At 47.4% G+C, this 24,638-nt stretch overlaps 1 protein-coding gene and 1 pseudogene across 1 annotated transcript in view; both read right to left on the reverse strand.

Moving 5' to 3' along the window:
* Positions 1-24,638, reverse strand: part of dlec1 (DLEC1 cilia and flagella associated protein) — a 117,177-nt gene that overhangs the window by 39,167 nt on the left and 53,372 nt on the right. Inside the window, exons 22-30 of the mRNA XM_082966029.1 lie at positions 16,269-16,379; positions 15,619-15,737; positions 13,346-13,537; positions 13,028-13,095; positions 12,766-12,917; positions 9,208-9,323; positions 9,015-9,085; positions 8,667-8,881; positions 7,922-8,059 (exon numbers count right to left, since the gene is read on the reverse strand). Of these exons, the coding sequence (XP_082822155.1) occupies positions 7,922-8,059; positions 8,667-8,881; positions 9,015-9,085; positions 9,208-9,323; positions 12,766-12,917; positions 13,028-13,095; positions 13,346-13,537; positions 15,619-15,737; positions 16,269-16,379 (1,182 nt within the window). The remainder of the gene's footprint in view (positions 1-7,921; positions 8,060-8,666; positions 8,882-9,014; positions 9,086-9,207; positions 9,324-12,765; positions 12,918-13,027; positions 13,096-13,345; positions 13,538-15,618; positions 15,738-16,268; positions 16,380-24,638) is intronic.
* LOC145862347 (uncharacterized) lies at positions 643-1,863 on the reverse strand (annotated as a pseudogene).

Genomic DNA, 24,638 nt, shown 5'->3' on the forward strand with positions numbered 1-24,638 from the left:
CCAAGCCCGTTCCCTTGGCTGTGGTTTCACTAGATAGTAGGTCGGGACAGTGGGAATCTCGTTCATCCATTCATGCGCGTCACTAATTAGATAACAAGGCACTTGGCTACCTTACGAGAGGCTTCATTGAATTTCTTCACTTTTACTTGAAGAGCACTGGGCAGAAATCACATCGCGTCAACACCCACCTCGGGTCTTTGCGATGCTTTGATTTAATTAAACAGTCGGATTCCCCTGGTCTGCACCAGTTCTAAGTCAGCTACTAGGCGCGAACGGGGCCAGCGAACGGGGCCTTCGTAGCTGAGGAGATCCGCGAGAAGGGCCCGATGCGTCGAGTTGCCGCCGCCAACCATCGGATCCAACCCTCAACCGATCCGCCTTCGGCCCACCGGCAAACACCACCTCGATGAACCCGTGGGTTCCTCCCACCGGCAAACATCACCTCGATGAACCCCCGCACGCAGTCCCTTGCGAGACCACGCACAATGAACTTCCAACAGTGGCGAGAGGAGGGCGACGAAGCAACTGCTCCCCCAGCCGAGGCTCAAGCCCCGCTTCGCAACCAAGCCCGACCGACCCTTGCCCTTAGAGCGTATCTGACTTGGCAATTTGCCGACTTCCCTTACATACATTGTTCTAACATGCCAGAGGCTGTTCAACTTGGAGACCTCTGCGGATATGGGCACAGCCCGGAGTGAAATTTACACCCTCCCCCCTAGATTTTCAAGGGCCAGCGAGAGCTCACCGGACGCCTCCGGAACCGCAGCGCTTTCCAGGGCTTGGGCCCCTCTCTCAGGGTGAACCCATTCCAGGGCGCCCTGCCATTCACAAAGAAAAGAGAACACTTCCCGGAGCTCCTGCCAGCTTCTCCTTCTCCTCGCGGCGCCCGTCTCTGCTACTCCTGACTCCCTTTCTACCAACTCCCTTCCGAACGGCGTTCACCCATCTCTTAGGACCGACTGACACATGCTCAACTGTTGTTCACATCGAACCCTTCTCCACTTCGCCATTCAAAGTTCTCGTTTGAATATTTGCTACTACCACCAAGATCTGACCCCACGGCGGCTCCACCCGGGCCCACGCCCTAGGCTTCCGTGCTCACTGCGGCGGCCTTCCTACTCGTCGCGGCATAGCCCTTGAGGCTCCCGTTGCCAGCGACGGCCGGGTATGGGCCCGACGCTCCAGCGCCATCAATTTTCAGGGCTTGTTGATTCGGCAGGTGAATTTGCTACACACTCCTTTGCGGATTCCGACTTCCATGGCCACCATCCTGCTGTCTATATCGACCAACACCTTTTCTGGGGTCTGATGAGCGTCGGTATTGGGCGCCTTAACCCGGCGTTTGGTTCATCCCACAGCATCAGTTCTGCTTCCCAAAAGTGGCCCACTAGGCAGCTCGCATTCCACGCCCGGCTCCAAGCCAGCGAGCCAGGCTTCTTACCCATTTAAAGTTTGAGAATAGGTTGAGATCATTTCGGCCCCAAGACCTCTAATCATTCGCTTTACCAGATAAAACTGTGAGACTTCGAGCGTCAGCTAACCTGGGGGAAACTTCGGAGGGAACCAGCTATTAGATGGCTTGATTAGTCTTTCGCCCCTATACCCAGGTCGGACCACCAATTTGCATGTCAGGATCGCTACGGACCTCCACCAGAGTTTCCTCTTGCTTCGCCTTGCCCAGGCATAGTTCACCATCTTTCGGGTCCTATCGCACGCGCTCCACCTCCCTGACAGAGCGAGCGAGACGGGCCGGTGGTGCGCAAGCCCCACCTCAGCCGGCGCATGCCGGCCCTCACTTTCATTGCGACACAGGGTGTGTTCGGAGAAAACCCTCTGACTTGAGCGTGCGTTAGACTCCTTGGTCCATGTTTCAAGAAGGGTCGGGTGGGTTGCCGACATTGCCGCTGACCCCTGGCGCCTGTTTACGTGAGCCGATCCCCGCCCTCGCAACGCAACGTGGTCGAGGACAATCCAACCTGGTTGACAGTCATGCCGGGGGCAGGGGGCCCCGTGCCCCCCCCCCCCCCCCATAGGGAGATATGGCACAACACAAAAGCAAATCTGACCATAATTATATCCTCTTGATTCCTGCTTACAAGCAAAAACTAAAGCAGGAAGTACCAATGACTCGCTCAATACGGAAATGGTCAGATGACGCGGATGCTACGCTACAGGACTGTTTTGCTAGCTCAGACTGGACTATGTTCCGGGATTCATCCAATGGCTTTGAGGAGTACACCACCTCAGTCACCGGCTTCATCAATAACTGCATCGATGACATCGGCCCTACAGTGACTGTACGTACATTATCCCAACAAGAAGCCATGGATTACAGGCAACATCCGCACCGCGCTAAAGGCTCGACTGTGCGATCCATTGCCAAAATGAGCAAGACCACCAAAATAAGCAGACCACCAAAATAATCCCTGTGCCCAAGAAAGTGAAGGTAACCTGCCTAAATGACTACCGTCCCGAAAAACTCACCTCAGTAGCCATGAAGTGCTTTGAAAGGTTGGTTATGGCTCACAACATCATCATCCCGAAAACCCTAGACCCACTCCAAGTCGCATACCGCCCCAACAGATCCACAGATGACGCAATCTCAATCGCACTCCACACTGCCCTTTCACACCTGGACAAAAGGAACACCTATGTGAGAATGCTGTTCATTGACTACAGCTCAGCGTTCAACACCATAGTGCCCTCAAAGCTCATCACTAAGCTAAGGACCCTCGGACTAAACACCTCCTTTTGAAACTGGATCCTGTACTTCCTGGACTCCCTGACGGGCCGCCCCCCAGGTGGTAAGGGTAGGCAACAACACATCTTTCACGATGATCCTCAACACCGGGACCCCCCAGGGGTGAGTGCTTAGTCCCCTTGACCCTGTTTCCCACGACTGCGTGGCCAAGCATGACTCCAACACCATCATTAAGCTTGCTGACGACACAACAGTGGTAGGCCTGATCACCGACAATGATGAGACAGCCTATAGGAAAGAGGGCCAAACACGCCCCCATTCACTGCACTGCACTGAGGCTAGGAAACACTGTCACCACCGATAAATCTACAATAATTGAGAATTTCAGTAAGCATTTTTCTCTTCATGCTTTCCACCTGGCTTCCCCTACCCTGGCCAACATCTCAGCACCCCCAGCAACTTGCACAACCCCCCCCCCCCCCCCCCCCGCTTCTCCTTCACCCAAATCCAGATAGCTGATGTTCTGAAAGAGCTGCAAAATCTGGACCCCTACAAATCAGCGGGGCTAGACAATCTGGACCCTCTCTTTCTAAAATTATCTGCCGAAATTGTTGCAACCCCTATTACTAGCCTGTTCAACCTCTCTTTCGTATTGTCTGAGATCCCCAAAGATTGGAAAGCTGCCGCGGTCATCCCCCTCTTCAAAGGGGTAGACACTCTAGACCCAAACTGTTACAGACCTATATCCATCCTGCCCTGCCTTTCTAAAATCTTCGAAAGCCAAGTTAACAAACAGATCACCGACTCTTTAAAATCCCACCGTACCTTCTCCACTATGCAATCTGGTTTCCGAGCTGGTCATGGGTGCACCTCAGCCACGCCCAAGGTACTAAACGATATCATAACCGCCATCGATAAAAGACAGTACTGTGCAGCTGTATTCATCGACCCGGCTAAGACTTTCGACTCTGTCAATCACCACATTCTTATCTGCAGACTTAACAGCCTTAGTTTCTATAATGACTGCCTCGCCTGGTTCACCAACTCGCTCACCGAATCAGCGTATACATCAATGTTGTTGTTTGAGGCTATCCGGAGAGGCTGCTGCCAACATACTGACTCAAAACTATAGCCACTTTAATAACAAACAATTGGACATAATAAATGTATCACTAGTCACTTTAAACAATGCCACTTTATATAATGTTCACATACCCTACATTACTCATCTCATATGTATATACTGTACTCTATACCATCTACTGCATCTTGCCTATGCCGCACGGCCATCGCTCATCCATATATTTATATGTACAAATTCTTATTCATTCCTTTACACTTGTGTATAAGGTAGTTGTTGTGAAATTGATAGATTACTTGTTAAGATATTACTGCACGGTCGGAACTAGAAGCACAAGCATTTCGCTACACTCGCATTAACATCTGTTAACCATGTGTATGTGACCAATAACATTTGATTTGACTTCTCAGATAGAGTTCAGTGTGTCAAAATGGAGGCCCTGTTGTTTGGACCTTTGGCAGTCTCTATTTCAATTCTCGGGCCGACTCTTTTCTCTGTATATATGAATGATGTTGCTCCTGCTGCTGGTGATTCTCTGATCCACCTCTACGCAGACGACACCATTCTGTATACATCTGGCCCTTCTTTGGACACTGTGTTAACAAACCTCCAGACGAGCTTCAATGCTATACAACACTCCTTCCGTGGCCTCCAACTGCTCTTAAATGCAAGTAATACTAAATCCATGCTCTTCAACCGATCGCTGCCCGCACCCACCCGCCCAGCATCACTACTCTGGACGGTTCTGACTTAGAATATGTGGACAACTATAAATACCTAGGTGTCTGGTTAGACTGTAAACTCTCCTTCCAGACTCACATTAAGCATCTCCAATCCAAAATGTAAATCTAGAATCGGCTTCCTATATCGCAACAAAGCCTCCTTCACTCATGCTGCCAAACATACCCTCGTAAAACTGACCATCCTACCGATCCTCGACTTCGGCGATATCATTTATAAAATAGCCTCCAACACTCTACTCAGCAAATTGGATGCAGTCTATCACAGTGCCATCCGTTTTGTCACCAAAACCCCATATACTACCCACCACTGCGACCTGTATACTCTCGTTGGCTGGCCCTCGCTTCATATTCGTCGCCAAACCCACTGGCTCCAGGTCATCTATAAGTCTTTGCTAGGTAAAGCCCCGCCTTATCTCAGTTCACTGGTCACCATAGCAGCACCCACCCGTAGCACGTGCTCCAGCAGGTATATCACACTGGTCATCCCCAAAGCCAACTCCTCCTTTGGCCGCCTTTCCTTCCAGTTCTCTGCTGCCAATGACTGGAACGAATTGCAAAAATCACTGAAGCTGGAGACTTATATCTCACTCACTAACTTTAAGCATCAGCTGTAAGAGCAGCTTACCGATCATTGCACCTGTACATAGCCCATCTGTAAATAGCCCACCCAACTACCTCATCCCCATATTGTTATATATTTTTGCTCTTTTGCACCCCAGTATCTCTACTTGCACATCATCATCTGCACATCTATCACTCCAATGTTAATACTAAATTGTAATTATTTCACCTCTATGGCCTATTTATTGCCTTACCTCCCTACTCTTATACATTTGCACACCCTGTATATAGACTTTTCTATTGTATTATTGACTGCATGTTTGTTTATTCCATGTGTAACTCTGTGTTGTTTGTGTCGCACTGCTTTGCTTTATCTTGGCCAGGTCGCAGTTGTAAATGAGAATTTGTTCTCAACTGGCCTATCTGGTTAACCTGTTGGGTCTAGGGGGCAGCATTTGCACGTCTGGATAAAAAAAATGTACCCGATTTAATCTGGTTACTAATCCTACCCAGTAACTAGAATATGCATATACTTATTATATATGGATAGAAAACACTCTAAAGTTTCCAAAACTGTTTGAATGGTGTCTGTGAGTATAACAGAACTCATTTGGCAGGCAAAACCCTGAGACATTTTCTGACAGGAAGTGGATACCTGATGTGTTGTATTGACTTTAAACCTATCCCATTGAAAAACACAGGGGTTTAGGAATATTTTGGCACTTCCTATTGCTTCCACTAGATGTCACCAGCCTTTACAAAGTGTTTTGAGTCTTCTGGAGGGAGATCTGACCGAACAAGAGCCATGGAACGGTGATGTCCCATTAGACACCTGGCGCGCTACTTCATGTTGGGTACCCTCGTTCCAATACGTTATAAAAGACTATGCATTCGTCCACCTTGAATATTATTCATGTTCTGGTTAAAAAAGGCCCTAATGATTTATGCTATACAACGTTTGACATGTTTGAACGAACGGAAATATATTTTTTCCCCTCGTTCATGACGAGAAGTCCGGCTGGCTTACATCATGTGCTAACGAGACGGAGATTTTTGGACATAAATGATGAGCTTTTTTGAACAAAACTACATTCGTTATGGACCTGTGATACCTGGAAGTGACATCTGATGAAGAGAATCAAAGGTAATGGATTATTTACATAGTATTTTCGATTTTAGATCTCCCCAACATGACGTCTAGTCTGTATCGCAACGCGTATTTTTCTGGGCACAGTGCTCAGATTATTGCAAAGTGTGATTTCCCAGTAAGGTTATTTTTAAATCTGGCAAGTTGATTGCGTTCAAAAGATGTAAATCTATAATTCTTTAAATGACAATATAATATTTTACCAATGTTTTCTAATTTTAATTATTTAATTTGTGACGCTGACTTGACTGCCGGTTATTGGAGGGAAACGATTTCCTCAACATCAATGCCATAGTAAAACGCTGTTTTTGGATATAAATATCAACTTGATAGAACTAAAAATGCATGCATTGTCTAACATAATGTCCTAGGAGTGTCATCTGATGGAGATTGTAAAAGGTTAGTGTATCATTTTAGCTGGTTTTATGGTTTTGGTGACCCTGTCTTTGACTTGACAAAACATTACACACAACTCTTGTAAATGTACTGTCCTAACATACTCTAAATTTATGCTTTCGCCGTAAAACCTTTTTGAAATCGTAAAACGTGGTTAGATTAAGGAGATGTTTATCTTTCAAATGGTGTAAAATAGTTGTATTTTTGAAAAATTTGAATTTTGACATTTATTTGGATTCAAATTTGCCGCTCTTGAAATGCACCTGCTGTTGATGGAGTGCACCACGGGTGGCACGCTAGCGTCCCACCTAGCCCCAAGAGGTTAAATAAAGGACTTGTTCTCAACTGGCCTACCTGGTTATATAAAGGTGAAATAAATTATAATAATAATTTTCACATCGACGGGGCTCACTCATGACTGCACAGCCAGGCACGACACCAACACCATCATTAAGTTTGCCGATGACACAACAGTCGACAACGACGAGACAGCCTATAGGGAGGAGGTCAGAGACCTGGCCGTGTGGTGCCAGGACAACAACCTCTCCCTCAATGTGATCAAGACAAAGGAGATGATTGTGGACTACAGGAAAAGGCGGGCCCGAACAGGCCCCCATTCTCATTGACGGGCTGTAGTGGAGCGGGTCGAGAATTTCGAAGTTCCTTGGTGTCCACATCACCAACACACTATCATGGTCCAAACACACCATGACAGTCGTGAAGAGGGCACAACAACACTTTTTCCCCCTCAGGAGACTGAAAATATGTGTCATGGGTCCCCAGATCCTCAATAGGTTCTCCAGCTGCACCATCGAGAGCATCCTGACCAGTTGCATCACCGCCTGGTATGGCAACTGCTCGGCATCTGACCGTAAGGTGCTATGGCGGGTAGTGAGTACGGCCCAGTACATCACTGGGGCCAAGCTTCCTGCCATCCAGGACCTCTATATTAGGCAGTGTCAGAGGAAGGCACAAAAAATAGTCAAAGAATCCAGTCACCCAAGTCATAGACTTTTTTCTCTACTACCACTCGGCAAGCGGTACCGGAGCGCCAAGTCTGGGTCCAAAAGGCTCCTTAACAGTTTCTACCCCCAAGCCATAAGACTGCTGAACAATTTATTAAATGGCCACCCGGACTATTTACACAGATCAGTTAGTTGGCAATCGCCTGCACTGTTGGCTGCAATGTCAAACAAGCCCTCCATCTGCTGTGGAGTGATGCAGTATGGGTAGTATGCTATACGTACTATCTGCTGTGGAGTGATGCAGTATGGGTAGTATGCTATACGTACGATCTGCTGTGGAGTGATGCAGTATGGGTAGTCGGAGGCGTTGCCTTCATGCGGCCTGATGAAGACAGAGAAGAGCCTCTTCTGAGGAGGCGCCGAGTGGACAACTCCTTCCTCCTCCTTCTCCTCCTCCTCATGGTCCTACAGGTGAGAAGGAACAACCATTGATACACGCTTATGTAGTGGTGGTTTCCGCAGCCACTTCATCACAACAGAATGCTTATCACAATAACAACATTGTACATATTGTGATCATGTTGAACCCATACTTGTGGCACATTGTACATGTTGTGATCATGTTAAACCCATACTTGTGGCACATTGTACATGTTGTGATCATGTTAAACCCATACTTGTGGCACATTGTACATGTTGTGATCATGTTAAACCCATACTTGTGGCACATTGTACATGTTGTGATCATGTTAAACCCATACTTGTGGCACATTGTACATGTTGTGATCATGTTAAACCCATACTTGTGGCACATTGTACATGTTGTGATGATGTTGAACCCATACTTGTGGCACATTGTACATGTTGTGATCATGTTAAACCCATACTTGTGGCACATTGTACATGTTGTGATCATGTTAAACCCATACTTGTGGCACATTGTACATGTTGTGATCATGTTGAACCCATACTTGTGGCACATTGTACATGTTGTGATCATGTTGAACCCATACTTGTTTTGGTAGAAATAAGTTGTCATGTCTATGAAGGACAGGTATCTCCATCCACTCACAGACTTGCTCTTGAGGGAGGAGCTTGTTCCCTCAGTGCTGGGTGTGTGGCTCCGGTCCCAAGTGGGCGGAGTATCATTAGACATGGCCCCGCCCCCAACCACCTCGTTGCCGTCTGCGTCCTTCAGGGGAAAGGCGTCTCCGTAGGCAACCACCACATCCAGCAGCTTCCTGTCCTCCTGGTCCACGTTGTAGCTCTCCCAGTCCATACGGATATCTGACATAAAACACACAGCAATAATCTGTTCACACTTGACTAAAGTTTTTCCCTTTAAGGAAACACTTTCCCTTTAAGGAAACAGGTCCATCTGACGAGAGGATGTCTGAGGTGTCCGGAGCTGAGATCTTACCGTAGGGGCTTGTGTTGTTCAGACGTAGAGAGCGGGACACGGTGTCTCCTCCAGAGACGTGAGTACCAAACCTGAGAAGAGACAGGTAGGCAGGTAAAGATGCAGATTGGTCATTGGGAGATTTATGAGGAAGTTAAAGAACGTATCAGAAGATAGAGTTACACTCAGCTACAGTACCAGGAATCCAGCTCACCGTATGATTGGTCCCTGGTTCTGTCTGTCTGGCTGTGGACCAATCATCTGGAAGTAAAGAGGACAGCCCATCACTGTCATCTGAATGGGGATCAGCTTGGGCTGGAGGTCACCCACCTACCACAGAGACAGAAGACGGGTACAGATAGCTACTACCACTACTACATAATATTACTACCACTGCTACATACTACTACTATTACTACCACTACCACCACCAACCACTACTACTACCACTACTACTATTACTACTACTACCACTACCACTACCACTACTACATAATATTACTACCACTGCTACATACTACTACTATTACTACCACTACCACCACCAATCACTACTACTACCACCTACTACATACTACTACTACTGCTACTACCACTACTAAATACTACATAATACTACACACTACTACTACTACATACTACTACTACATAATATTACTATCACTACTACCACTACCACCACTACTACATAATAATAATAATAATATTACTATCACTACTACCAGCTACCACTACTACTACTACTACATAATATTACTATCACTACTACTACTACCACTACCACTACCACTACTACTGCTACTACCACTACCACTACCACTACATACTACATACTACTACTACTACTACTACCACTACTACTACTACTACCACTATTACTACTGCTACTACCACTACTACTACATACTACATAATATTACTACCACCACTACTACTACTGCTGCTTCTACAACTACATAATATTACTACCACTATTACTACATAATATTACTACCACTACTACTACATAATATTACTACCACTATTACTACATAATACCACTACCACTATTACTACATAATATTACTACCACTATTACTACATAATACCACGACCACTACCACTACTACCACTACTACTACTACTGATACATACTATTACTACCACTACCAGTAGTAAAGATACCTACTACTACTACTACTACTACTACTACTAGTAGTAGTTTTAGAGTTAGTAATAGGAGTTAGGGGTTAGTATTAGGGGTTAGTATTATGGGTTAGGGGTTAGTATTAGGGGTTAGTATTAGGGGTTAGGGGTTAGTATTAGGGGTTAGGGGTTAGTATTAGGGGTTAGTATTAGGGGTTAGGGGCTAGTATTAGGGGTTAGTATTAGGGGTTAGGGGTTAGTATTATGGGTTAGTATTAGGGGTTAGGGGCTAGTATTAGGGGTTAGTATTAGGGGTTAGGGGTTAGTATTATGGGTTAGTATTAGGGGTTAGGGGCTAGTATTAGGGGTTAGGGGTTAGTATTAGGGGTTAGGGGTTAGTATTAGGGGTTAGTATTATGGGTTAGGGGTTAGTATTAGGGGTTAGGGGTTAGTATTAGGGGTTAGGGGTTAGTATTAGGGGTTAGTATTAGGGGTTAGGGATTAGTATTAGGGGTTAGTATTAGGGGTTAGGGGCTAGTATTAGGGGTTAGTATTAGGGGTTAGGGGCTAGTATTAGGGGTTAGGGGCTAGTATTAGGGGTTAGGGGCTAGTATTAGGGGTTAGGGGTTAGTATTAGGGGTTAGTATTAGGGGTTAGGGGTTAGTATTAGGGGTTAGGGGTTAGTATTAGGGGTTAGGGGTTAGTATTAGGGGTTAGGGGCTAGTATTAGGGGTTAGTATTAGGGGTTAGGGGCTAGTATTAGGGGCTAGTATTAGGGGTTAGGGTTTAGTATTAGGGGTTTGGGGTTAGTATTAGGGGTTAGGGGTTAGTATTAGGGGTTAGGGGTTAGTATTAGGGGTTAGTGTTAGGGGCTAGTATTAGGGGTTAGTGTTAGGGGTTAGTATTAGGGGTTAGGGGTTAGTATTAGGGGTTAGTATTAGGGGTTAGGGGTTAGTATTAGGGGTTAGGGGCTAGTATTAGGGGTTAGGGGCTAGTATTAGGGGTTAGGGGTTAGTATTAGGGGTTGGGGCTAGTATTAGGGGTTAGTATTAGGGGTTAGGGGCTAGTATTAGGGGTTAGGGGTTAGTATTAGGGGTTAGTATTAGGGGTTAGGGGCTAGTATTAGGGGCTAGTATTAGGGGTTAGGGTTTAGTATTAGGGGTTAGGGGTTAGTATTAGGGGTTAGTATTAGGGGTTAGTATTAGGGGTTAGGGGTTAGTATTAGTGGTTAGGGGCTAGTATTAGGGGTTAGTATTAGGGGTTAGTATTAGGGGTTAGGGGCTAGTATTAGGGGTTAGGGGCTAGTATTAGGGGTTAGGGGTTAGTATTAGGGGTTAGGGGCTAGTATTAGGGGTTAGGGGCTAGTATTAGGGGTTAGGGGTTAGTATTAGGGGTTAGGGGCTAGTATTATGGGTTAGTATTAGGGGTTAGGGGCTAGTATTAGGGGTTAGGGGTTAGTATTAGGGGTTAGGGGGTTAGTATTAGGGGTTAGGGGCTAGTATTAGGGGTTAGGGGTTAGTATTAGGGGTTAGGCGTTAGTATTAGGGGTTAGTATTAGGGGTTAGTATTAGGGGTTAGGGGCTGGTATTAGGGGTTAGGGTTTAGTATTAGGGGTTAGTATTAGGGGTTAGTATTAGGGGTTAGGGGCTAGTATTAGGGGTTAGGGGTTAGTTAGGGGTTAGGGGCTAGTATTAGGGGTTAGGGGTTAGTATTAGGGGGTTAGGGGCTAGTATTAGGGGTTAGGGGTTAGGTATTAGGGGCTAGTATTAGGGGTTAGTATTAGGGGTTAGTATTAGGGGTTAGGGGCTAGTATTAGGGGTTAGGGGCTAGTATTAGGGGTTAGTATTAGGGGTTAGTATTAGGGGTTAGGGGCTAGTATTAGGGGTTAGTATTAGGGGTTAGGGGCTAGTATTAGGGGTTAGGGGTTAGTATTAGGGGTTAGGGGCTAGTATTAGGGGTTAGGGGTTAGTATTAGGGGTTAGGGGTTAGTATTAGGGGTTAGTATTAGGGGTTAGTATTAGGGGTTAGGGGCTAGTATTAGGGGTTAGGGGCTAGTATAAGGGGTTAGGGGTTAGTATTAGGGGTTAGTATTAGGGGTTAGGGGTTAGTATTAGGGGTTAGGGGCTAGTATTAGGGGTTAGTATTAGGGGTTAGGGGCTAGTATTAGGGGTTAGTATTAGGGGTTAGTATTAGGGGTTAGGGGCTAGTATTAGGGGTTAGGGGTTAGTATTAGGGGTTAGGGGCTAGTATTAGGGGTTAGGGGTTAGTATTAGGGGTTAGGGGCTAGTATTAGGGGTTAGTATTAGGGGTTAGAGGCTAGTATTAGGGGTTAGGGGTTAGTATTAGGGGTTAGGGGCTAGTATTAGGGGTTAGGGGTTAGTATTAGGGGTTAGGGGCTAGTATTAGGGGTTAGGGGTTAGTATTAGGGGTTAGGGGTTAGTATTAGGGGATAGGGGCTAGTATTAGGGGTTAGGGGCTAGTATTAGGGGTTAGGGGTTAGTATTAGGGGTTAGGGGTTAGTATTAGTGGTTAGGGGTTAGTATTAGGGGTTAGGGGCTAGTATTAGGGGTTAGGGGCTTGTATTAGGGGTTAGGGGCTAGTATTAGGGGTTAGGGGCTAGTATTAGGGGTTAGTAGTAGTGTTGTACCTTACAGATGAGCTGGTCTCTGTATTCCCCCCACATGTTGGTGAAGGATGTGATGTCAATGGTTTGAGTCTCAAACGCTCCCAGAATGCCACAGTCTGGCTGGACGAAGAACGCTGCGCCCTTCCCATGGGCCAACAGTCCACTCACAAACCCTGTCAGTATATACAGGACCACACAGTCACAGACACAGTTCAGTCAAATGTACTGTATTCAGGGGATAAAACATGAAATGATTTCTGTGTAAATTAATCCTACTGTGTACCTTCCTGTGCCTTGTCCTCTACTTTCTTAGCTTGGACAGAGTGTAAAGGCTTCCTTACATGCAGGCCCCTGAAACACAAACAGTCAATGCACAGATTAACATTACAGAGGTGAGAACAAAGTATTTATTCGATGCAAACAATTCAAGGAAAACACTAACATTAGAGAATAATAACCTAACGTAGCAGGCGTAAAAATAGTTCCCACATCTGGTTTTCAGGGGCAACGTTGAAGCTATGTTGAAGATACAGTATCCCTGAAAACCGGATGTTAGTGATTTCAGGCGACCCCGCATAAACTAAGAAAATACAGACTGTACCTCTGCTGCGATTGGCCGGCTGGTGGTGAGGGGGCGTGTCCAGTGAAGTACTCCGCCTCCAGGGTGAAGGGGGCTGGGATTGCTGTGTGATTGGTTATAACCAGCTGCTTGGTGATTGGTCGCTTCAACAGGACGTTGTCTCCAAAGTCCAGAACCAACGATGCAGCAGGGTCCTCTTCATCTAATCCAGGACTGGAGAGAAGACACATCATCTAATTAGCTACCTAGCATGCTCTGAACACCTCTGGTAATTAGCTACCTAGCATGCTCTGAACACCTGTGGTAATTAGCTACCTAGCATGCTCTGAACACCTGTGGTAATTAGCTACCTAGCATGCTCTGAACACCTCTGGTAATTAGCCACCTAGCATGCTCTGAACACCTGTGGTAATTAGCTACCTAGCATGCTCTGAACACCTATGGTAATTAGCTACCTAGCATGCTCTGAACACCTGTGGTAATTAGCTACCTAGCATGCTCTGAACACCTGTGGTAATTAGCTACCTAGCATGCTCTGAACACCTGTGGTAGTTAGCTACCTAGCATGCTCTGAACACCTGTGGTAGTTAGCTACCTAGCATGCTCTGAACACCTGTGGTAATTAGCTATCTAGCATGCTCTGAACACCTGTGGTAATTAGCTACCTAGCATGCTCTGAACACCTGTGGTAATTAACTATCTAGCATGTTCTGAACACCTGTGGTAATTATCTACCTAGCATGCTCTGAACACCTGTGGTAATTAGCTACCTAGCATGCTCTGAACACCTGTGGTAATTAGCAACCTAGCATGCTCTGAACACCTGTGGTAATTAGCTACCTAGCATGCTCTGAACACCTGTGGTAATTAGCTACCTAGCATGCTCTGAACACCTGTGGTAATTAACTACCTAGCATGCTCTGAACACCTGTGGTAATTAACTACCTAGCATGCTCTGAACACCTGTGGTAATTAGCTACCTAGCATGCTCTGAACACCTGTGGTAATTAGCTACCTAGCATGCTCTGAACACCTGTGGTAATTAGCTACCTAGCATGCTCTGAACACCTGTGGTAATTAGCTACCTAGCATGCTCTGAACACCTGTGGTAATTAGCTACCTAGCATGCTCTGAACACCTGTGGTAATTAGCTACCTAGCATGCTCTGAACACCTATGTGCGTTTGTGAAATTATTTTGATGTGATATGAAAGCAGAATGATTTATGTTTCTAGAAGCTTACCGCAATTGAGAATCGATTCCTGTTTAGATGCATTTGTCTGTTTTGGCTGCCAAAGCCAGTCTATCTCTGAAAATAACAATGTCCTTGCTGCTAAAGCCAGTCTACCTCTGAAAATAACAATGTCCTTGCTGCTAAAGCCAGTCTACCTCTGAAAATAACAATGTCCTTGCTGCTAAAGCCAGTCTACCTCTGAAAATAACAATGTCCTTGCTGCTAAAGCCAGTCTACCTCTGAAAATAACAATGTCCTTGCTGCTAAAGCCAGTCTACCTCTGAAAATAACAATGTCCTTGCTGCTAAAGCCAGTCTACCTCTGAAAATAACAATGTCCTTGCTGCTAAAGCCAGTCTACCTCTGAAAATAACAATGTCCTTGCTGCTAAAGCCAGTCTACCTCTGAAAATAACAATGTCCTTGCTGCTAAAGCCAGTCTACCTCTGAAAATAACAATGTCCTTGCTGCTAAAGCCAGTCTACCTCTGAAAATAACAATGTCCTTGCTGCTAAAGCCAGTCTACCTCTGAAAATAACAATGTCCTTGCTGCTAAAGCCAGTCTACCTCTGAAAATAACAATGTCCTTGCTCCTTAAGAGTACACACTTAGAAAAAGGGTTCCAAAAGGTTCTTCGGCTCTCCCCATGGGAGAATCCTTTTTGGTTCCAGGAACAACTCTTTTGACAGTAGGACAGTAGGACTGGTACCAGTCTCTAGGTGGACAGTAGGACAGTAGGACTGGTACCAGTGTCTAGGTGGACAGTAGGACAGTAGGACAGTAGGACAGTAGGACTGGTACCAGTCTCTATGTGGACAGTAGGACTGTAGGACAGTAGGACAGTAGGACTGGTACCAGTCTCTCGGTGGACAGTAGGACTGTAGGACAGTAGGACAGTAGGACAGTAAACCTGGTACCAGTCTCTATGTGGACAGTAGGACAGTAGGACACGTACCAGTCTCTAGGTGGACAGAAGGACAGTAGGACAGTAGGACAGTAGGACACGTACCAGTCTCTAGGTGGACAGAAGGACAGTAGGACAGAAGGACAGTAGGACACGTACCAGTCTCCAGGTAGAGAGTAGGAGACATTGAGTCTCTGGGCTTTAGAGAAGAATCGCAAAACCAGAGGATCTTTCATCCCGGTCACCTCACACAACGCTGCTACTGCACTCAACTCCATCTACAGGGAAGGACAGGGACAGAGAGATGAGACCGACATCACTCACTAAGAACTGTGTTTAATGTAGGATACTAACATCAGTCTGAACTGTGTTTAATGTAGGATACTAACATCAGTCTGAACTGTGTTTAATGTGGGATACTAACATCAGTCTGAACTGTGTTTAATGTAGGATACTAACATCAGTCTGAACTGTGTTTAATGTGGGACACTAACATCAGTCTGAACTGTGTTTAATGTAGGATACTAACATCAGTCTGAACTGTGTTTAATGTAGGATACTAACATCAGTCTGAACTGTGTTTAATGTGGGATACTAACATCAGTCTGAACTGTGTTTAATGTAGGATACTAACATCAGTCTGAACTGTGTTTAATGTAGGATACTAACATCAGTCTGAACTGTGTTTAATGTAGGATACTAACATCAGTCTGAACTGTGTTTAATGTGGGATACTAACATCAGTCTGAACTGTGTTTAATGTGGGATACTAACATCAGTCTGAACTGTGTTTAATGTGGGATACTAACATCAGTCTGAGCTGTGAAGGCCACGGTGACGTCCATCTTGGCGTTGGGTCCCAGAGTTCCAGAGGAGGGAGTGAAACTAGCCGAGCACAGAGACGCCTGCTGGCCCTGGAGCTGACGGAGGGAGGAAGGAGAGGAGAGGATCACAGATGGAATAGATTAGATACTGTGGCAGCAAAACGAATGAGTGAGAAGAAGTCTCTCTATAGAACCGTAGAGACAATCATCTTACAGTACCACAGTTCAGGTGTAGTGAACAGGTAGATGACCCACCATGGTTCAGGTGTAGTGAACAGGTAGATGGTAGATGACCCACCATGGTTCAGGTGTAGTGAACAGGTAGATGACCCACTATGGTCCAGGTGTAGTGAACAGGTAGATGACCCACCATGGTCCAGGTGTAGTGAACAGGTAGATGACCCACTATGGTCCAGGAGTAGTGAACAGGTAGATGACCCACCATGGTCCAGGTGTAGTGAACAGGTAGATGGTAGATGACCCACCATGGTCCAGGTGTAGTGAACAGGTAGATGACCCACCATGGTCCAGGTGTAGTGAACAGGTAGATGACCCACCATGGTTCAGGTGTAGTGAACAGGTAGATGACCCACCATGGTCCAGGTGTAGTGAACAGGTAGATGACCCACCATGGTCCAGGTGTAGTGAACAGGTAGATGGTAGATGACCCACCATGGTTCAGGTGTAGTGAACAGGTAGATGACCCACCATGGTTCAGGTGTAGTGAACAGGTAGATGACCCACCATGGTTCAGGTGTAGTGAACAGGTAGATGACCCACCATGGTTCAGGTGTAGTGAACAGGTAGATGACCCACCATGGTTCAGGTGTAGTGAACAGGTAGATGGTAGATGACCCACCATGGTCCAGGTGTAGTGAACAGGTAGATGGTAGATGACCCACCATGGTCCAGGTGTAGTGAACAGGTAGATGACCCACCATGGTTCAGGTGTAGTGAACAGGTAGATGACCCACCATGGTCCAGGTGTAGTGAACAGGTAGATGACCCACCATGGTTCAGGTGTAGTGAACAGGTAGATGGTAGATGACCCACCATGGTTCAGGTGTAGTGAACAGGTAGATGACCCACCATGGTTCAGGTGTAGTGAACAGGTAGATGACCCACCATGGTTCAGGTGTAGTGAACAGGTAGATGGTAGATGGCCCACCATGGTTCAGGTGTAGTGAACAGGTAGATGACCCACCATGGTTCAGGTGTAGTGAACAGGTAGATGACCCACCATGGTTCAGGTGTAGTGAACAGGTAGATGGTAGATGACCCACCATGGTCCAGGTGTAGTGAACAGGTAGATGACCCACCATGGTCCAGGTGTAGTGAACAGGTAGATGGTAGATGACCCACCATGGTTCAGGTGTAGTGAACAGGTAGATGACCCACCATGGTTCAGGTGTAGTGAACAGGTAGATGACCCACCATGGTTCAGGTGTAGTGAACAGGTAGATGACCCACCATGGTTCAGGTGTAGTGAACAGGTAGATGACCCACCATGGTTCAGGTGTAGTGAACAGGTAGATGGTAGATGACCCACCATGGTCCAGGTGTAGTGAACAGGTAGATGACCCACCATGGTCCAGGTGTAGTGAACAGGTAGATGGTAGATGACCCACCATGGTTCAGGTGTAGTGAACAGGTAGATGACCCACCATGGTTCAGGTGTAGTGAACAGGTAGATGACCCACCATGGTCCAGGTGTAGTGAACAGGTAGATGACCCACCATGGTTCAGGTGTAGTGAACAGGTAGATGACCCACCATGGTTCAGGTGTAGAGAACAGGTAGATGATAGATGACCCACCATGGTCCAGGTGTAGTGAACAGGTAGATGACCCACCATGGTTCAGGTGTAGTGAACAGGTAGATGACCCACCATGGTTCAGGTGTAGTGAACAGGTAGATGACCCACCATGGTTCAGGTGTAGTGAACAGGTAGATGACCCACCATGGTTCAGGTGTAGTGAACAGGTAGATGGTAGATGACCCACCATGGTCCAGGTGTAGTGAACAGGTAGATGACCCACCATGGTCCAGGTGTAGTGAACAGGTAGATGGTAGATGACCCACCATGGTTCAGGTGTAGTGAACAGGTAGATGGTAGATGACCCACCATGGTTCAGGTGTCGTGAACAGGTAGATGACCCACCATGGTCCAGGTGTAGTGAAAAGGTAGATGGTAGATGACCCACCATGGTCCAGGTGTAGTGAACAAGTAGATGACCCACCATGGTTCAGGTGTAGTGAACAGGTAGATGACCCACCATGGTTCAGGTGTAGTGAACAGGTAGATGACCCACCATGGTTCAGGTGTAGAGAACAGGTAGATGATAGATGACCCACCATGGTCCAGGTGTAGTGAACAGGTAGATGACCCACCATGGTTCAGGTGTAGTGAACAGGTAGATGACCCACCATGGTTCAGGTGTAGTGAACAGGTAGATGACCCACCATGGTCCAGGTGTAGTGAACAGGTAGATGGTAGATGACCCACCATGGTTCAGGTGTAGTGAACAGGTAGATGACCCACCATGGTTCAGGTGTAGTGAACAGGTAGATGGTAGATGACCCACCATGGTTCAGGTGTAGTGAACAGGTAGATGACCCACCATGGTTCAGGTGTAGTGAACAGGTAGATGACCCACCATGGTCCAGGTGTAGTGAACAGGTAGATGACCCACCATGGTCCAGGTGTAGTGAACAGGTAGATGACCCACCATGGTCCAGGTGTAGTGAACAGGTAGATGACCCACCATGGTCCAGGTGTAGTGAACAGGTAGATGACCCACCATGGTTCAGGTGTAGTGAACAGGTAGATGGTAGATGACCCACCATGGTTCAGGTGTAGTGAACAGGTAGATGGTAGATGACCCACCATGGTTCAGGTGTAGTGAACAGGTAGATGACCCACCATGGTTCAGGTGTAGTGAACAGGTAGATGGTAGATGACCCACCATGGTTCAGGTGTAGTGAACAGGTAGATGACCCACCATGGTTCAGGTGTAGTGAACAGGTAGATGACCCACCATGGTTCAGGTGTAGTGAACAGGTAGATGGTAGATGACCCACCATGGTCCAGGTGTAGTGAACAGGTAGATGGTAGATGACCCACCATGGTCCAGGTGTAGTGAACAGGTAGATGACCCACCATGGTTCAGGTGTAGTGAACAGGTAGATGACCCACCATGGTCCAGGTGTAGTGAACAGGTAGATGACCCACCATGGTCCAGGTGTAGTGAACAGGTAGATGACCCACCATGGTTCAGGTGTAGTGAACAGGTAGATGACCCACCATGGTCCAGGTGTAGTGAACAGGTAGATGACCCACCATGGTCCAGGTGTAGTGAACAGGTAGATGGTAGATGACCCACCATGGTTCAGGTGTAGTGAACAGGTAGATGACCCACCATGGTTCAGGTGTAGTGAACAGGTAGATGACCCACCATGGTCCAGGTGTAGTGAACAGGTAGATGACCCACCATGGTTCAGGTGTAGTGAACAGGTAGATGACCCACCATGGTCCAGGTGTAGTGAACAGGTAGATGACCCACCATGGTCCAGGTGTAGTGAACAGGTAGATGACCCACCATGGTTCAGGTGTAGTGAACAGGTAGATGGTAGATGACCCACCATGGTTCAGGTGTAGTGAACAGGTAGATGGTAGCTGACCCACCATGGTTCAGGTGTAGTGAACAGGTAGATGACCCACCATGGTTCAGGTGTAGTGAACAGGTAGATGGTAGATGACCCACCATGGTTCAGGTGTAGTGAACAGGTAGATGACCCACCATGGTTCAGGTGTAGTGAACAGGTAGATGACCCACCATGGTTCAGGTGTAGTGAACAGGTAGATGACCCACCATGGTCCAGGTGTAGTGAACAGGTAGATGGTAGATGTCCCACCATGGTTCAGGTGTAGTGAACAGGTAGATGGTAGATGACCCACCATGGTCCAGGTGTAGTGAACAGGTAGATGACCCACCATGGTCCAGGTGTAGTGAACAGGTAGATGACCCACCATGGTTCAGGTGTAGTGAACAGGTAGATGACCCACCATGGTTCAGGTGTAGTGAACAGGTAGATGACCCACCATGGTTCAGGTGTAGTGAACAGGTAGATGACCCACCATGGTTCAGGTGTAGTGAACAGGTAGATGGTAGATGACCCACCATGGTCCAGGTGTAGTGAACAGGTAGATGACCCACCATGGTCCAGGTGTAGTGAACAGGTAGATGGTAGATGACCCACCATGGTTCAGGTGTAGTGAACAGGTAGATGACCCACCATGGTTCAGGTGTAGTGAACAGGTAGATGACCCACCATGGTCCAGGTGTAGTGAACAGGTAGATGACCCACCATGGTCCAGGTGTAGTGAACAGGTAGATGACCCACCATGGTTCAGGTGTAGTGAACAGGTAGATGACCCACCATGGTCCAGGTGTAGTGAACAGGTAGATGGTAGATGACCCACCATGGTTCAGGTGTAGTGAACAGGTAGATGACCCACCATGGTTCAGGTGTAGTGAACAGGTAGATGACCCACCATGGTCCAGGTGTAGTGAACAGGTAGATGACCCACCATGGTCCAGGTGTAGTGAACAGGTAGATGACCCACCATGGTTCAGGTGTAGTGAACAGGTAGATGACCCACCATGGTCCAGGTGTAGTGAACAGGTAGATGGTAGATGACCCACCATGGTTCAGGTGTAGTGAACAGGTAGATGACCCACCATGGTTCAGGTGTAGTGAACAGGTAGATGACCCACCATGGTCCAGGTGTAGTGAACAGGTAGATGGTAGATGACCCACCATGGTTCAGGTGTAGTGAACAGGTAGATGACCCACCATGGTTCAGGTGTAGTGAACAGGTAGATGACCCACCATGGTCCAGGTGTAGTGAACAGGTAGATGACCCACCATGGTCCAGGTGTAGTGAACAGGTAGATGACCCACCATGGTTCAGGTGTAGTGAACAGGTAGATGACCCACCATGGTTCAGGTGTAGTGAACAGGTAGATGGTAGATGACCCACCATGGTCCAGGTGTAGTGAACAGGTAGATGGTAGATGACCCACCATGGTCCAGGTGTAGTGAACAGGTAGATGGTAGATGACCCACCATGGTTCAGGTGTAGTGAACAGGTAGATGACCCACCATGGTTCAGGTGTAGTGAACAGGTAGATGACCCACCATGGTCCAGGTGTAGTGAACAGGTAGATGACCCACCATGGTTCAGGTGTAGTGAACAGGTAGATGGTAGATGACCCACCATGGTTCAGGTGTAGTGAACAGGTAGATGACCCACCATGGTTCAGGTGTAGTGAACAGGTAGATGACCCACCATGGTTCAGGTGTAGTGAACAGGTAGATGGTAGATGACCCACCATGGTTCAGGTGTAGTGAACAGGTAGATGGTAGATGACCCACCATGGTCCAGGTGTAGTGAACAGGTAGATGACCCACCATGGTTCAGGTGTAGTGAACAGGTAGATGACCCACCATGGTTCAGGTGTAGTGAACAGGTAGATGACCCACCATGGTTCAGGTGTAGTGAACAGGTAGATGACCCACCATGGTTCAGGTGTAGTGAACAGGTAGATGGTAGATGACCCACCATGGTTCAGGTGTAGTGAACAGGTAGATGACCCACCATGGTTCAGGTGTAGTGAACAGGTAGATGACCCACCATGGTCCAGGTGTAGTGAACAGGTAGATGACCCACCATGGTTCAGGTGTAGTGAACAGGTAGATGACCCACCATGGTTCAGGTGTAGTGAACAGGTAGATGATAGATGACCCACCATGGTCCAGGTGTAGTGAACAGGTAGATGACCCACCATGGTTCAGGTGTAGTGAACAGGTAGATGACCCACCATGGTTCAGGTGTAGTGAACAGGTAGATGACCCACCATGGTTCAGGTGTAGTGAACAGGTAGATGACCCACCATGGTTCAGGTGTAGTGAACAGGTAGATGGTAGATGACCCACCATGGTCCAGGTGTAGTGAACAGGTAGATGACCCACCATGGTCCAGGTGTAGTGAACAGGTAGATGGTAGATGACCCACCATGGTTCAGGTGTAGTGAACAGGTAGATGACCCACCATGGTCCAGGTGTAGTGAAAAGGTAGATGGTAGATGACCCACCATGGTCCAGGTGTAGTGAACAGGTAGATGACCCACCATGGTTCAGGTGTAGTGAACAGGTAGATGACCCACCATGGTTCAGGTGTAGTGAACAGGTAGATGACCCACCATGGTTCAGGTGTAGTGAACAGGTAGATGACCCACCATGGTTCAGGTGTAGTGAACAGGTAGATGACCCACCATGGTTCAGGTGTAGTGAACAGGTAGATGGTAGATGACCCACCATGGTTCAGGTGTAGTGAACAGGTAGATGGTAGATGACCCACCATGGTCCAGGTGTAGTGAACAGGTAGATGACCCACCATGGTTCAGGTGTAGTGAACAGGTAGATGACCCACCATGGTTCAGGTGTAGTGAACAGGTAGATGACCCACCATGGTTCAGGTGTAGTGAACAGGTAGATGACCCACCATGGTCCAGGTGTAGTGAACAGGTAGATGGTAGATGACCCACCATGGTCCAGGTGTAGTGAACAGGTAGATGACCCACCATGGTTCAGGTGTAGTGAACAGGTAGATGACCCACCATGGTCCAGGTGTAGTGAACAGGTAGATGACCCACCATGGTTCAGGTGTAGTGAACAGGTAGATGACCCACCATGGTTCAGGTGTAGAGAACAGGTAGATGATAGATGACCCACCATGGTCCAGGTGTAGTGAACAGGTAGATGACCCACCATGGTTCAGGTGTAGTGAACAGGTAGATGACCCACCATGGTTCAGGTGTAGTGAACAGGTAGATGACCCACCATGGTTCAGGTGTAGTGAACAGGTAGATGACCCACCATGGTTCAGGTGTAGTGAACAGGTAGATGGTAGATGACCCACCATGGTCCAGGTGTAGTGAACAGGTAGATGACCCACCATGGTCCAGGTGTAGTGAACAGGTAGATGGTAGATGACCCACCATGGTTCAGGTGTACGTGAACAGGTAGATGACCCACCATGGTCCAGGTGTAGTGAAAAGGTAGATGGTAGATGACCCACCATGGTCCAGGTGTAGTGAACAAGTAGATGACCCACCATGGTTCAGGTGTAGTGAACAGGTAGATGACCCACCATGGTTCAGGTGTAGTGAACAGGTAGATGACCCACCATGGTTCAGGTGTAGAGAACAGGTAGATGATAGATGACCCACCATGGTCCAGGTGTAGTGAACAGGTAGATGACCCACCATGGTTCAGGTGTAGTGAACAGGTAGATGACCCACCATGGTTCAGGTGTAGTGAACAGGTAGATGACCCACCATGGTCCAGGTGTAGTGAACAGGTAGATGGTAGATGACCCACCATGGTTCAGGTGTAGTGAACAGGTAGATGACCCACCATGGTTCAGGTGTAGTGAACAGGTAGATGGTAGATGACCCACCATGGTTCAGGTGTAGTGAACAGGTAGATGACCCACCATGGTTCAGGTGTAGTGAACAGGTAGATGACCCACCATGGTTCAGGTGTAGTGAACAGGTAGATGACCCACCATGGTCCAGGTGTAGTGAACAGGTAGATGACCCACCATGGTCCAGGTGTAGTGAACAGGTAGATGACCTACCCTGGTCCAGGTGTAGTGAACAGGTAGATGACCCACCATGGTCCAGGTGTAGTGAACAGGTAGATGACCCACCATGGTTCAGGTGTAGTGAACAGGTAGATGGTAGATGACCCACCATGGTTCAGGTGTAGTGAACAGGTAGATGGTAGATGACCCACCATGGTTCAGGTGTAGTGAACAGGTAGATGACCCACCATGGTTCAGGTGTAGTGAACAGGTAGATGGTAGATGACCCACCATGGTTCAGGTGTAGTGAACAGGTAGATGACCCACCATGGTTCAGGTGTAGTGAACAGGTAGATGACCCACCATGGTTCAGGTGTAGTGAACAGGTAGATGGTAGATGACCCACCATGGTTCAGGTGTAGTGAACAGGTAGATGGTAGATGACCCACCATGGTCCAGGTGTAGTGAACAGGTAGATGACCCACCATGGTTCAGGTGTAGTGAACAGGTAGATGACCCACCATGGTCCAGGTGTAGTGAACAGGTAGATGACCCACCATGGTTCAGGTGTAGTGAACAGGTAGATGACCCACCATGGTTCAGGTGTAGTGAACAGGTAGATGACCCACCATGGTCCAGGTGTAGTGAACAGGTAGATGACCCACCATGGTCCAGGTGTAGTGAACATGTAGATGACCCACCATG

This window comes from Salmo salar, chromosome 19 (assembly GCF_965601325.2).
Source record: "Salmo salar chromosome 19, fSalSal1, whole genome shotgun sequence".
In the NCBI taxonomy this organism is placed as follows: domain Eukaryota; kingdom Metazoa; phylum Chordata; class Actinopteri; order Salmoniformes; family Salmonidae; genus Salmo; species Salmo salar.